The sequence below is a fragment of the Numenius arquata genome, chromosome 1, assembly GCF_964106895.1.
Source record: "Numenius arquata chromosome 1, bNumArq3.hap1.1, whole genome shotgun sequence".
Lineage (NCBI taxonomy): Eukaryota > Metazoa > Chordata > Aves > Charadriiformes > Scolopacidae > Numenius > Numenius arquata.
Genome location: NC_133576.1, coordinates 40,055,794 through 40,071,030, shown reverse-complemented (window position 1 = coordinate 40,071,030; position 15,237 = coordinate 40,055,794). Strand labels below are relative to the sequence as shown.

Here is a 15,237-nt window from a genome sequence, read left to right as displayed (position 1 = left end):
CACTTGCTGCAGAACATAAAAACTATAATATGGAAGCAAATGCAGTGCAATCCACTGTATACTACTATGGTGTTAACAAGTTGACCCATAACCTAAAATATATTGGAATATTAGGTAAACCTTATGGTCTCATCAATGAAAAGGTACACTAGATACTAGTTAAATTACTAATTTTATGTTGTACTATTGCAGCATATTTCTGTATTTGCTGTTAGTAGATCAAGTGTAGACTATTTCAAGAGAATGAATCAGAAATTGAATTTTGCAAAATTTAAGAATATATTCACGTAGGAGATAATACAATCAATATTCATAGCCAATAAGGAATAAGTCTCAACAATAATGACAAAAGATTATAACTTAATGTTGCTGTCAACACTGTCTCTCAAGCATTTCATTAAAACTAGCTTGGTGCATACCTTGTACTCAGAGAGCAATAGCTTATATATTTACCATTCTGGTTCTGTTTTCTATGAAGTTAAGCATTTTGACTAAGTAAAGACATGTATTACTCCCTCTCTCCATAGGAGATAAGTACAAAATGCTGTAAGATGGTATATAACTAGAGAGTATTTATATATGTTTTTTTTTTTTTCCTGGGAGTTTGCAAACAGTACCACATCACTCTGCTCCTCGTCCAGAAGCTAGTTTTATTACAGAAGTCAAGGCAAGCATGAGTTCCTATCATTGTCAGAGAACAAAAGCTGCACAAGACAGTGTCAATTACAGTGCTGCTGTCCTAACAGTCTCCCCATCAAACGTGCACCTCTCAGCTAGTATACTGAAGCACAAAGAGATCATCAAAAAAAATGTGTATCAGTTTGAAACCTACAAGAGAATTTAGAAACAGCCCTGATTAAAAATGAAGCTTTAAACTTATTTATTTAATAAGAATACATTTTAAAAGTAAACATTTCTGTATTTCCCATTTTTACATATTTTCCCTTAGTTTACAAGATAAAAAGCCTTTATTATATTTAGAGCTCAGATGGGGTGGAATTTTTGATACATTATTTGAAAAGGTTTAAATGTAAATGTGAGTGTTACACAGTTGACTGATAATTACACAAATTGCAAGGTACTGTAGCACCAAATGAGTCTGCTGTATTTATGCACCCAGTTACTAATAAGTAAACAAAAAATTATTCTGTTAATTGGGGAAGCTATTAATTCGGCAATTATTTATAAGCCATTTTCTACCTATTTCAAACATAACGGTTATCTTTCCAGTGGCATTTCCTAAAAGTTGTCAAGATATTTTTGATTGTTTAGGTAAAAGCACCTGAGAATTATTCACATTCCTAAACTACTTTGTTTTGAGCAATATTACCTAAGACATAGGTGTATTGTGCTTTGGTTTAAGAACAAAACTTCCACTTCACACAAACTGTAGTAAAACCATGAGTCTCAGAAAAGATTTCACACTAGCTCTGTGCATAAAGTCTCATATGCAAGGCATTCTAAGAGTTCTCTCCACAAGAACAACAGCCATTAAATCACTGCTTGCATACATGGCATCACCTAAGTGATTTCTCTGGCACTATGAGTAATACAACCATTCCATGCTGAGTCCACAAAAAGGTATATATGCCTTTGTAGATATTTATATTTTATATTTTTAGTAATAAAATCACTCAGGCCCCCTGAAAAAAGGGCAGTTTCAGGCAATAAAATACATCTTGCACATCTAATGAAACTACAAAAGGGAGAAGATATAACTCTCTCTGAATTAAGCCCCTACTTCTCAGTTTCAATAGTACAACTGCCCCTCGTAAACTCATCTCTTCCAAGAAAGCAAAGAAAGCTGCTGCGAGGCAAAAATAGCAACATACAGCATCAAAAAGTGGTCTTCCTATTAAGCACTGCTTCTGCACATTATGGAATGAAGAACACAATATCCTAAAGCCAGAGGAAGCTTGCTGGAGTCTACCCAAAGAATTGTCTACATTTTAAAATAATTTTCAGCGTTTAAAGTGATAACTCTAAATACTAAGGTTTGAACAGAGAAATCAATTTTCCCAATAAACTGCAAAATAGTTTACAATTAGTCAAAGTATTCTTGGATAGATGGCAAGTATCCTGATAAATAAATGCCTTTGTTTAATATGCATCTTCAGTTTTTAATTATCATTAGCTTGGTATTTGTAAAGTCGAGCCTTTCAGTATCTAAAATACTGAATTTTGTTTGGTTTGGGGGTTTTTTTTAGCTACTGTCACAGTACTAAGATTATTCAGCTCTCTGCTGACTTATAAACTGTTTAAGTCACTTATGATCAAACCGAATGCTGACACTAGTTTTAGAATTAATACACTTTGGTCACATTTATCAGCAAAAGACTTCAAAAGGACTCAATTTAAAAAAAAAAAATCACCCCAGAAGCACATGTTAAGATGTATCCAAAAAGCATATATATATGCTTTTATATATATATATATATATATGTGTGTGTGTGTGTGTGTGTGTGTGAGGTAAACCATTCTGTTTTCTTTTAAAATAAATGGCGTGCATTTTGTCTCGCCTCTCTTGTAACTCTGCAGACATTCTCCCCTTTCTACCTCCCTGCCTAAGATAGGGAGAGTCATTTTGGAACTGGTAGCATTGAAACCAGTAGTGGTATGGTATAGGAAAAATTAAAAGTTGTATAACTATTAATAACTTTAATAATATAACAAGCTATTTGTTGTTTAACTTCAAGCATGCCTTCCACCCTAAAGCATGTGATGTAATCATAGTTGATCTAATTTCAAAACAACTACAGAAACATTAGTGTATCTATTATAGTGCTTTTCTTTCTAAATACTTGTAGCACAGTTTATTAGACCATGCAGGAAATAGAGTATTCTTCTAGTCAGCTTTCAGGAGAAATTGTCAGTTAAATTAGCAGACAAATTACTTTAACGTAAGAATATTTTATGAAAAGGTGAAAAAATGAACACTATTAAAAGTTTGTAATGAGAGACTGATTTATAACTTCTCTCTGAAGAGCATTTCCTCTCCTGACTTCTGCAATTTCTATCATTTTCTTGTGCAGAAATAAACAAAAATCACACAGTTTTAACAAAAGACTGATCAATAAAGCATGAAACCACAAACAACACACAACTACATTCAGGAACAAGTATAAGCTTACAAACAGCAGATGAAAATTCTGCATGTCAGTAGAAAAATCAAGTCTCTTATTAAAGGTTTCAATTTGAAGTACTGATTCCAGCAGATTTGCTAACCTACTGCAGTCTTGTGCCACTTTGATGCAGAAGGACAGAAATTGGCAATTTCTTATTTGCAATCACGGATCTGGAATCAGAGCTCAAATTTATTCTTAAATAGATTCTGCAGATTAAGTTGATTCAAACTCTGAGTTTGAGTGCTAAGTAGTATTTTTGTTAAAAAAAACCAAACAAACAACAAAAAACCAAAACAAAATGATAGATTTGAGAACGTTCCTAAAACTGACATTCTAAACCAATCACTCTAGTTCAATATTTTTTAGAAAATAATTAACTGAACATTTAGAAGAATGGGTTAAAAAGTCTAGGATTACCTTCAGTTGATTATTGAAAATATCAATTTCCTGAAGTTTAGATCTGGTTTCTTTTTCTACTTCATCTAGCTGGTCTCGAAGCTGTTGACGTGCTAGTTCCTTGGCTTCTAAGGCTCTTTTGATTGTAAGAAGAGAATCTCCTGTTTTTAAACACATTGTCAAATAAGTATTTCCTTAAATGGAGAATTTTAGGTCATGGAAAGCAACATTTTTCAACGTGCATCTTGCAACACAAAAAAAGAGATTACAGAGTACACTGTGCAATGCAGCATCATATCTTATACAAACGTAACCAGGTACAAAAATATACTTACTGTGCAAACTGTTCTGTTGAACTTGCTTTAGCTGATCATTAAGCAATTGCTTTTCTGGAATCAACCTTCCAAGCATCTGCTGAGATTCCTGTATAGAGGATAAAGAGATGAGAGAAAACAAGATAAACAGACAAAGAGGTGAGAGAAGGATGACTTTAGCTGTAAGACCTCTCATTTTCATTTCTTCCGAAATGGCTCTTTACTTTTTCTCTCACTAAATTATGTATAATTGCTATTATCCAAGCACTATCTGGGTGGTACTATCACTCAGATATAGATCTCTGCCAATGAGCATATGGAATTTAAGCACATTACTTGAGAAGTGATTCTCATTAAATACCTAACTTGGCTTGGAATTACTTGAAATTCAGGGGAAAAAAAGACAAGGACAGATTCCAGGAAATGTTAGAACGAGCACTTACTAACAATTTAATTCTCATTTTAACAAATTAATATTAACTTTGATCAGGAATAGAAAGACAAATATTTATGGTTTATTTAAAGAAGAGAAAATAAAGGCTTTCACTTTAAAGGAATGTATTACGGCCAAAAGCTATGCAGCACAAATTCTGTTAAATGAGAATACTTGAGTCCCAGATCTCTCAATTTAGCATTCTCAAAAGAAGATTATGATCTCTCTCAGTTTCAACACACAGTCATACGATTGCACACTGCTATATTACAGGACACCCTGCAGATAAGAAATTCCTCCTTCGGTAGATCATATAAATATATATATCTATCTCGTATATAATCCTTGCTCACTCTAGAGGATGAAGTGCTTCTTCATAGACCTTTCAGAAGCCTTGACCTCCAACTTCAAGTTGTCAAAATGTATTATAGAAGCATGAGGTGAAACAGCTTATTTTATGAAAGCCGCCTGGGTGTCAACATCCCATCTTTCATATAAACTAAGTAATTTATTTCAGCAGTTGTCTTGAATTGCAGGCTTTGGAGGAACCAACCATCTGACAATTTCAATTTGTCACTTAGGATTGCAAATTACATAACATGATCCTAAGAATAAATGTCACCTAATTGCTTAATACCAGAATGAGTCCCATTAAAAGTTTCTAGTTTTCCTTGCAAGAACACAAGGCTGACCATACTGACATGACTGTAGTTGTCCCACTTTACTCATGGCAGTCTTTGATTGGGCATCTGTAGTGTACAGCTCAGATTTTATGATTATGCAATGAGTGCAGACTACTGTAATCCCTTTATGTTCCAGACATATTTAGACAGCACAGCAGAGTCAAAGATAAATTCACAAAGTATCAAAATTAAGATAAACTATGCATTTGACTATTACGAGTTACATGTGTCCCTCATTATTCAGCTGCATTGCCTATAGCATCAGCAGATCTTTATCCTTCCTTCACAAATATCATGAAGGCCAGATACTCCTATCATGGGACTATTATTCCCTACCTAGAACCAAATGGGAAATAGCAATATATAAGGGAGCATTTTCCAAATCACCTGCCTAAGAGGCCCTGCCTCCTTCCCAACAACCACCATCACCATGTTCTTAAGCTACATGCAAAACACTGTCCTTTGTGTTCATGCTTTCCCTTCCACCACACCCTCTCACCCAAATACCTGCATGCCCCCATGCCATAGTTTGGGATGAAAAATGTAAACAGTAATATTAAATTAGTATACCACACAGGCATCATGGAAATGAAGTTTTCAAGTAGTATAATCCAAGAAAGGTGGTATCTAGTAGACTAAATGTATTGATGGATAAACCTCAAGAGAAAAAGGAAAGGAAACCACCTTGCAAGACACAAGGATAACGAAATTGTATCATTCCAATTCAAAAACGATTTAGATAAGCCAAATAACAGAATGGATACCAAAAACAAAACAGGATTTACAGAAAAATTATGATTCTTCAGGCACAAAAAGTAACACAGGACAATATTTCAGGGTGGAATGTAATCCTAACCTTAGTTGTTAATTTTTAAAGGCCAGATTTTTTCATTTCTAAACTCTGGACTACTCAAACTATTCTGTGTATTAAGATTGGAGAGTACTTAAGGACAGAGAATGCCAAGGGATCATGAGGGTCAAGTTCTGTTTCCTGAAATCACAGACAACCATGTAATAAGCACCTATTCCAAGAGCATCCACAACATGCTTTTCCACATCCTTTAGTTGTACTGAAGAACCAGATGAAAGAACTTAATGACATCACCAACACTGAAGTTTCATGCAACAAGAAATTTCCAAGAATTGAATAATGTCCCATATAGCAGTAGAAGACAAACAAAGCAATCAAAAACCAGTTCCTGTCAATCTAACAAGTGAAAGTTCTCATCTAATCCTACGCCCTGAGCAAGCGAGTGTATGAGAAACTGAGATACCACTATACATCTTAAGTCTCTGCCACATACTCTGCTTCCAATGCTTCAGAGTAAAGCCAAGTTACTTGGGAGCCAAAGTGTTCATCAAGGAGGCAAATAATCTCTGCAGGTAACAGGCAGAAGCCCTGCAGAGAGTATAAACGTAATTCAAACACAGTTTAGGTGTTTGGAAGGCGGGATCCTTCCAAACATCCCTGGAAATACCACTCTACCAGATACCACAGATTCACATAACTAGCACAAATTTTCATCACCCAGGATTAATTGTTACACAATTTCTTCCACGAGTTTAATCAAACTGAAACTAATTAATAGGTTGAAGAATAATTACTCCATTGAATTAACTCATCTTTCGATAGCAAGTGTCAGATGTATTAACCTAAAATATTTCCAAGCAAAGATGTATCATCCTACAAAGACAACCGACAATATTGACTTTTTAATTTATTGGAGAGTTTAGAGGATCAAAATCTCCTTTTTAAAAAAGTCACTTTCTGTTTTAGTCTTTCCTCTACAAATTAGATAATAAAATTTAGAGAATATTTGAGAAACTCATCTTTTTTTCAGGAAAAATCTATCCACTCTTTTAGGTTCTCCCTAGATGAAATTTGGCCTTCTCTACTAAGTAGTGACACTTCTTTCTGGGATCACAGTTGTGTTACACCCCTCAAGAGACACAAACTGAAATAATAGTGGTTGAGGTCAATGATCACCTGAGAGAAGATAGCACCACAAAGCCAAAGCTATTGCTGTCAACCTAAAAAAAACAACAAACAACCACCTCAAAACCAGAAATCCAACAAAACAACTGCCAAGAAAGGCAAGCACTATTTTCATTACAGAAGTGCTCTTACAGTCATTGTGAACAAAGCAATTTAGAAATTGAATAGGCATTAACTAAACTGCTGGATACACACCATCTAGCAACAATTAGAATGACCAGAAACTGTTAAAAATCACTACAAATATAGTAGGGATTCCAAAATGAGTAAAATGTAGACAACTGTGCAAAATTCATTGTACTTCGCCAGGTGTTCCAATAAAGTTTCAGAGTGGTGTCACAATGTTGAAGGCAAAACAAACAAAACACAATCTACTTTTTGACCATTGCAACTGGCTAAAAAGTAGCACAAACTAAATGTTAGGAAGGTGAAGAATCCCTCTGCCCTCCTTAACTCTTCCTTTCGTGGTGATGTAGTTAAAACTGATGCATAAAAACTGTGGGTAAGGAAAAAGCACATCTAAGATCAGCTAAGGATTAAAAAAAAAAAAAAATCAAAAAATTGTCAATGAGCCTACAGAGAACACTGTCCCTTGTTTATCTAGTACCTTTTAATAAGATACTTGACCACACCTACTTGTAGATAGATTATCTTTCTCATTACTTCTTTCCCAATACTGTTGATTTCACATTTTTTTCTTCCCTTTGCACCTTCCATTTATCCAGCTGTGAAAGCTCATTCCAAGTTCTTGATAACAATGATATTTTCTCACATTTTTTTTATGATGTCTGTGGCCTGGTTTCAGCTGGGATGGAGTTAATTTTCTTTCTAGTACCTCCTGTGTTTTGGATTTAGTATGAGAATAATATTGATAACACGTATTGTTTTAGCTGTTGCTAAGCAAAGTTTATATTAGTCAAGGACGTTTTCAGCTTCCCACAGAAGATGAGAGGGAGCACAGACAGGACAAGCAAGCCAAAGAAATATTCCATACTGTAGATGTCATGCTCAATATATAAGTAAGGGTTGGCTGGGCGGCAGAAATCTGGAATCACTGCTCAGGATGGGTTGGGCAACCAATCATCAGGTGGTGAAAGCGACTTGTGCAGTATCACTTGATTTTGTATAGTCTTTTACTATTATTATTATTTTCCTCTTCCTCTACTGTTCTATTAAACTGTCTTTTATCTCAACGCATGAGGTTTTTTTCCCCCCTCCTTTTCTCCCTACTGTTCTCAAGGGTGGCAGAAGGGGAACGAGGAGGGCTGCATGGTCCTAGTTGCTGGCTGAGGTTAAACAACAACTGTCTGTTATAATGGGACCCCAACACATCGATCTTTACTGTAACATAAATAACTTACGTCTTTTTACTGTAGCATATAATTTTTTTCTTCTTAATTTCTTACATTATGACAAAAGCAAAGAGATACTTCATCTTTTCTGACTACAGAGGTTGAGCAAAAATTACCCAGTTAACGGAAACGACATATGAAAGCAGAATATGAATTCCATTCAATTTGTTGAAATATCATTTATCAATGTCTATGTGGTGGCTTAGCTTCTTCTGAAGTGAGTTACAGTACCTTAGACCATTTCTGTGGAAAGATTTCGGAACAGAAGGATTAGAGGGGAAATTCGGGTGGTTGTTGCTTTTACATGGAGATTGGCTGTGCACATAAGATTGGTAGTCTTTAACTTATTCAGGTAAATGGGGGCTTTTTTTGTGCATTTTATGAAGCATAGTCAGGTTTTTGGCTACTAAGTGTAACAATTTCCTACACTTGATTCAATGTCTTTTGACTCTTTCAAGTCAGTTTTCAGTTGACAATACAGGAGCATTTCAAAGAGAGAAGAGTGGTTTAAACAACTACCATAGTTAGGCTTGATATCACAAGCATCCCTTAATAGCATTTCTTGTTTGCATCAAGTGGACACAAACACTGTGCAAGAACATGATCCCTAAAATATATTCTTTATAACAAGCTGCTGCCAAAAGAAAGATGTCTTGTGAAAGGTGTAATGGTGTACACAAAATTTCAATAGAAAAGTAAGTTCTTTTAAGAAAGAATAAAAAGAAGTGTCAAAAAAATATTCATACATAAAACAAAAAACCTAAGCTTTCAAATTCTGGTTTTGTTCAAATGAATGTACTATATTAATTATGCTTAGAAATTTGAACTGGAAGAGTAGGATTAGATTTTACACCTAAGCCCTCATAAGATAAGTGTGAATTTTCTTTGTAGTGGTGGAAAAGCACTGAGAGCCCCCATTACTGGCCAAGAATTAATTTCAAGCAATATAAAATATTTAATAAAAAGAAAAATCCCTACATCAAATACTACAACTTATCTTTACAAATTGCCAAGAATATTCTTTCACTAAAAGCAGATATCTACTCAATTCCATCTTTAATTCAACAGAGAATTTTAGATAGACAATTAAGAAAGATGAATGCCTGAGTTAGACCAAGAACTAATGGGTTTAACTTTTAACTTCAATTTTGAAAGCTCGTTATTTTATAATTAAAAAAAGCATCATCAAGCCACTTCACTGAATTTCTTTCTTTTAGCATGCAAACAGCAATCACTGCCAACAAAAACAGATGCCATAAAATTTCATTCTCCTCATCCTCCCAAACCCTTTAACACCTTCAGCCAAACAATTTATTTACCGCTTCCCACAACAGGATTCCACAAAGATGAAGTGATAATCACAGACACACCTTCAAGTGCAGGAAGCAATTCTCCAGACATGTCTGAAGAACGTTTATTTAAAAGAATGACAATCTATCTACAACAATTACTTATGTACAAGGAACAAGATATCATATATTGTCGCAAGTTTGCTTGGGATATTGATGCAGCTGAGAAGGTCAAAGTGCAAAGGTCAAAGTTAGAGAATGTTCTCTCACCTGTAGCTGCTGCTGCAAATGGGTGATTTCCGCAATTCTCAGTTCTCTAGATTTATTTGTACTTTCAATTTCTTGTCTTTGGGTAGACAGCCGACATCTGATATCCTGAAGCTTTCCCTCCAACTGATTTTTTTTATCATTCTTTAGAAAAAAAAAAAAGAAAAATATCTCGCTTTTTTTACCAGAATGGTTTGTCATGCGAGTCAGGATCTAAAAAGTAATTTTATTCCATATTTAAAAGCTGAAATTAGAGAAAATAAACATGGCCATATCACAGTCACTTCTGTGCTTGTGTGTTTTATCTACAATATAATCACTTACTAGAGCTTCCAGTTCAAATTCTAATGTCTTCTTCTTTGCCTTCAGAACAACTATGTCCTCTTGTTCTTTGTTTCTTTGATTTAGTAGCTCTTGCCGACGATTACGCTCCCACTCAAGTTGCCGTTGCCTCTCAAGTTCCCGTTTTGCAGCCTGTAGCATTAAAAAAAAATAATTAAAAATATGAAAGATCTATTTTGAGAGCCTATTCTAATTGCTGATATTCATAACCTAATGTGCAATTAAAACAATATAAACACACTGCTAAACTGTGGACTAAATATGTGCCTCCATTTAAGCACACAAATTGCTCAATTGTTTAAATACTAACTTGAAAGCACAGCTTCCCTGTATAGCAGATAGGTGACTAAACAGAATATCACCCCATTTTAACCAGTTTCCCAAGATCCAATTTTCTTATTCAACAAGTTGTTTCATACTAAGACTTCAAGAACTCTCCAGGATAGCATCAAATCTCTTCCCAATATCCAACATTACACATTCTGCAGCTTTGGAAAGAACAGTCAAATGTTACTGCACCAAATGCATCTTTATTTGGCAATGTGAGAAAATAATAGCTTTTTAAGTTAACCAGTACGTGTTTTCTTTAACAAATTAACTCATCACAGGAAAACCATGAATGCCACCGATGCCCTTAAGTTTTTCTTCATTCATTCAAGCATCTCTTTATAGCAAAGAAAAGAATAATAATTATTATTTTTAAAGAGGTCAGGGGTTAGGAGCACATTGTCCTAGATCTCAATGTCTCATCCATTCATTTCACATGAAAAATAAAGAGAAAGCTGACTCTTTCCTTACCTTCAAAAACTCTGAAATTTAAGTTAATTCTTTAAATGCTTGCTTACTAAATATGACAGCAAAATATTTAGTGTACACATTACATTTTGTTCTAATCAAACACAGCTGCCAGTGACATAACACGTTTCTTTTATCCATTTAGTTACCTCTCTTCTTTCTATTTCTTTCCTCCTTTCCTCTTCTCTTTGCCGTTCCAACTCCCGTTGTTTTTCCAACTGTTTCTCTAGCTCCAGTTGTCTTTTACGTTCTTGTTCCTGCCGCTCACGTTCTTTCCTTTCCTGTTCTGCCCGTTCCAGCTGTGCTAGACGCTCTTGTTCTTTGCGTTGCTGTTCCAGGAGAGCCTGCCTCCGTTTTTCAAGTTCTAGATTGCCACGTTCAAAGTTCTCCCGTTTTTTATCTTCAAATGTAACTTTAACATGTGGAAACATGGGGCAAGGGAGAATTAAACTCTGCTACTGACTTAAAAAAAAAAATAAAATCCATATATGCTGAATCAAAGTGAAACAACATTCCCACAGTACTAGATGCAGCTCTCAACTACTGGTAATATAGCCGTACAGGTAATTCTAGATTTTATCATTAGCATTTATATTGTAGATCTCCTTAAACCCACATCCTTAGGAAACCGAGGTGTGAACTTCAGTTCCCATTCCTCAGGCTTCTACATTTCCTCACAAAGCAGAACAAGTGGGTATAATTTAGCAAACCATACAGCAGCTAATCCTCTTTGAGGACACAGGATCTGGACTTCCTCTATATATTTGATAATAGTAGCAGCACAAGAACCAACACTTCAATTACTACAAGGCAAAGAATTCAGCTGATGATACCATCAAAAAGTCCTTATGCAAATTACCAGAATGTATTTAAACTTGGTATTCTCATAAAATTACTCCTTACTGTCAGGAAAAAAATGGCTTGCTTAAATTCTTGAGTAGCTGAACTCAGGAAGACTGGATTTCTACAGATTCGCATCCTCATCATGTACTGTCCTAAAAGAATGACCTCAGTTCCAGTACAGGTTCCCTGACATTCCTCTGCGATATCAGGGATTGTCCTTCCCCTGTTTGACATTCCTTGGCCCCTCCCTCCCAGTTCTTCCAAGTTGTTCTTTCCACTTCACCTTCTGTTTCTTTTCATACCCCATGTGTCCCATTCCCATGCTCCATATTCTACATTTCTCTCTCCACGTGCCCAACATGTACATTTTTGGCATGTAAGTCAAGAGATAGCAAATATTTACTTCGAAGTGTGTATGCACTGTTTGACATGCTGACCCAACATCTGCTGAACCAGCTGCATTCTTGTCTTCTACATTTGGCCCCTTTTCCTATTGCCAGTCACCAATTTTCACAGAACTTGAAAAAAATTAACCACTTTGATGCCTGTCAAGTTCATTTAAAATTAGCCACTGGGTTCAAACAATATTAAGACACAGACTGACAGACCGAGAAGGTGATTATGAACTCCCATGGATTCAGGAAACCAAGCAAAAAGGGGGTAAAAAAATTGTGTCAAGAAAGACAGTTAAAAGGAATAGGTAGAAGGGCAAAACACTTGCAAGTAGCATGGACGTTGAGATACCGTGTTTGAGGCTCAGAAAACACATATGACTAAGAAGAAACACCAGGTTTTAAAATGCTGCCCAACAAGCTAGTATGGTTACTCAGCAAAATCAAGGTAGCTACCAGAGATATCAAAACAAAGCATATCCAAAGTACATAAATAAAAGAGAACAACTTCTAGTAAATTAAATAAGTAGTTACTGGCTTGTGTTACTATGCTTAAGGGAAAACTTCAAACAGGTTATAAAAGCCAACAATAAAAACCCTTTCAAATGTCTCAAAAGAGAAAAAACCCAACACCTCGACAGATTTAGCGAAGCCAGGGAAGCAAGACAACATCCACTATTATAGGTGATCTTTACAATTGAAAAGCTATACATCAAATACAGTAAAAGGCTTATACACTTTAGTTCATCTTTAACTGAAAGCAGAAATTGCTTTAAAACAAAAACAAACAAAAAAAAGAGTAACAGGTTGCCAAACCCAGACAATGCAAATCCATAGTTCAAATACAAAATTAATGAACTACTAGCTGTGCTGTGCAATCTATCCCTTAATCAACGTCAGTGCTGTAAGACTAGAAGATGACAAGTGCAACACCAGTCTTTTCTTAAAGACAGTACAATGATCGTGAAAGCTACAGACAAGTCAGTCTACTCCCACGCTGGGCAAAGTAGCAGAGGCTACAATAGACAGAGAATTAGTTATTATACGTATATTATAGATGACTAAACGTGATACCATTGAAGAACCAATGCAGGAAAGAGCTGCCTCTCAAGTCTAATAGACCCAATTGTATCAATAAGCAAGCTGAAAAAGAAGATCAGGTCAACAGAAGAGTACTTATGTGTTTTTGAAGTCTAATTAAGACACTAAGCCAAGGCAGTGGTTGACTTTTCTGACACTACAGACTGCATACAAAAATCCTCTGATGCCAGAGACACAAGACTTAGCCCTCAAAGAGCCAATACAGGAGAGTCATATCTCACCTGTGACCAAATATTTAATTGTGAGACCTCTGTAAGGTCTGCTTCAGCAGTGCCTACTGTCTCCCTTCATCCTCCTACAGCCAGGAATTACCCAGCTGACTGCCAGCAGCAGGTAGTTATAAAATACAAACCAAAGACAAGAGTTTTATCTGAATTGCTCACATGTAAATTCCCTGAACTAACCTGGTATGGAAAGAGACAGAAGGTCCCTGGGCACTAACAAACAGTTAAAAGATTAGAATTAAGGGGTGAAATAAATTACCAACTTTCAGAATGACAGAAAGATTCTCAGTAGCCTCCTTCAAAGAGCTCTACTAGCAATTGTGCTGTTCAGTGTGCAACAATAATCTGGAAGAGATTGAAAAGTAACAAGACAGCTTCTGGAGATGATGCCAGATAGTCATGGTATTAAAATAAAAACTTGACTGTAAAGAGCTTTAGAAGAATCTCACAAAAAACTGAGTGATCTGGCAATGAAGAAGCAAAGGAAATTCAAACGTTAATGAATACAGAGTAGCATACATGGGGAATAAAAATAATCCTAACTAAACACACATAGTCATGAGCTCTAAAATGGTTAATAGATTTGTCGAAGGATGTTGGCTTTTCTGCAGAAAGCCTTCTAAAACATCTAAGCTGTGAACAAAGAGGCAATACAGTGCTCGGAATCAACTAAAAAAATTGAAAAATAATTTAGATCAAAACAGAAAAGCATTATTATGGCACTGTATAAATCTGTCATGTTGCTACATCTTCAACTGTGTGACATTCTGGTCATCTTGGAATAAAACAGAGCAAAAGTAAAGAAAGTACAAAGAAGAGTGAGGGGATGATCAGAAGTGTTAAGACGTTTCCTAACGTTTAGCCTTTAGCATCTAGGAGGCTTTCTACCCTTTTTTTCCCCCCTCCTTTTCTTCCTCTTTTTTAATTTATTTTCCCAAAAGCAGAGCTACTAAAGCTTGTATAAAAACCATATTGTTACACACACTGCAATGAAACAGGCCTCTAAGTATATTGTGATCTTTTGAAGAGTATGTAAGATATGTAAGACAAACTACACCTAATCAGAAGATTGAGATAATAAAAAGTTTCCATTGCAGTCCTGCAATAGGGCTGAAAAGTGCTGCCTCTATGCATAAGATAAGCAGCATGAATGTTGTTCATATCTCCACTGTCACTAACACAAAGGATCAAAGAACAGTCAGGAATTAGTTGGACCAGGCAATGTCTTGGTTACGCCTTTGACATGTCACAAACAGATCTGGAAAGAAAACATTTCTTAACAAGCCTTTATAACTCCACAGCACATAACCTATTGATAACAGCACATAATGCATCTCTATTTTTGCTTGCTTACCTGGTAATTTCTTTTCCAGTTGCTGCTGCTCTTCTTCTAATGCTGGCTCTTCTGGTAACCTTTGGTCTACAGACACTGAGCTTACAGCAGATATGCCACTACCAGAGCGTACTCTTCTGTCAATAAAATGAGAATTTCAAGTTGCTTAAAAGAACCTATGCCTGCCAAATTTATTTATGATTTAATGATGAAATAATAAATTAAATGCAATGATGTAATGTTTAATGATATTTTTGTTCCCCAGAGGATTTTACTCGGCCGTTGCCATTGAGATAACAGTATCCTCCAGAGTCCCAACAGCACAGACTGGTGACCTAAGAGACCTAGTTCA

The 15,237-nt window shown here is 35.6% G+C and overlaps 1 protein-coding gene across 1 annotated transcript in view; it reads right to left on the bottom strand.

The window, feature by feature from the left end:
* The window catches only part of ITSN1 (intersectin 1), a 138,604-nt gene that overhangs the window by 66,683 nt on the left and 56,684 nt on the right, over positions 1–15,237 (bottom strand). The window contains exons 11-16 of the mRNA XM_074155536.1: positions 14,907–15,022; positions 11,142–11,404; positions 10,180–10,329; positions 9,859–9,999; positions 3,857–3,944; positions 3,543–3,682 (exon numbers count right to left, since the gene is read on the bottom strand). Of these exons, the coding sequence (XP_074011637.1) occupies positions 3,543–3,682; positions 3,857–3,944; positions 9,859–9,999; positions 10,180–10,329; positions 11,142–11,404; positions 14,907–15,022 (898 nt within the window). The remainder of the gene's footprint in view (positions 1–3,542; positions 3,683–3,856; positions 3,945–9,858; positions 10,000–10,179; positions 10,330–11,141; positions 11,405–14,906; positions 15,023–15,237) is intronic.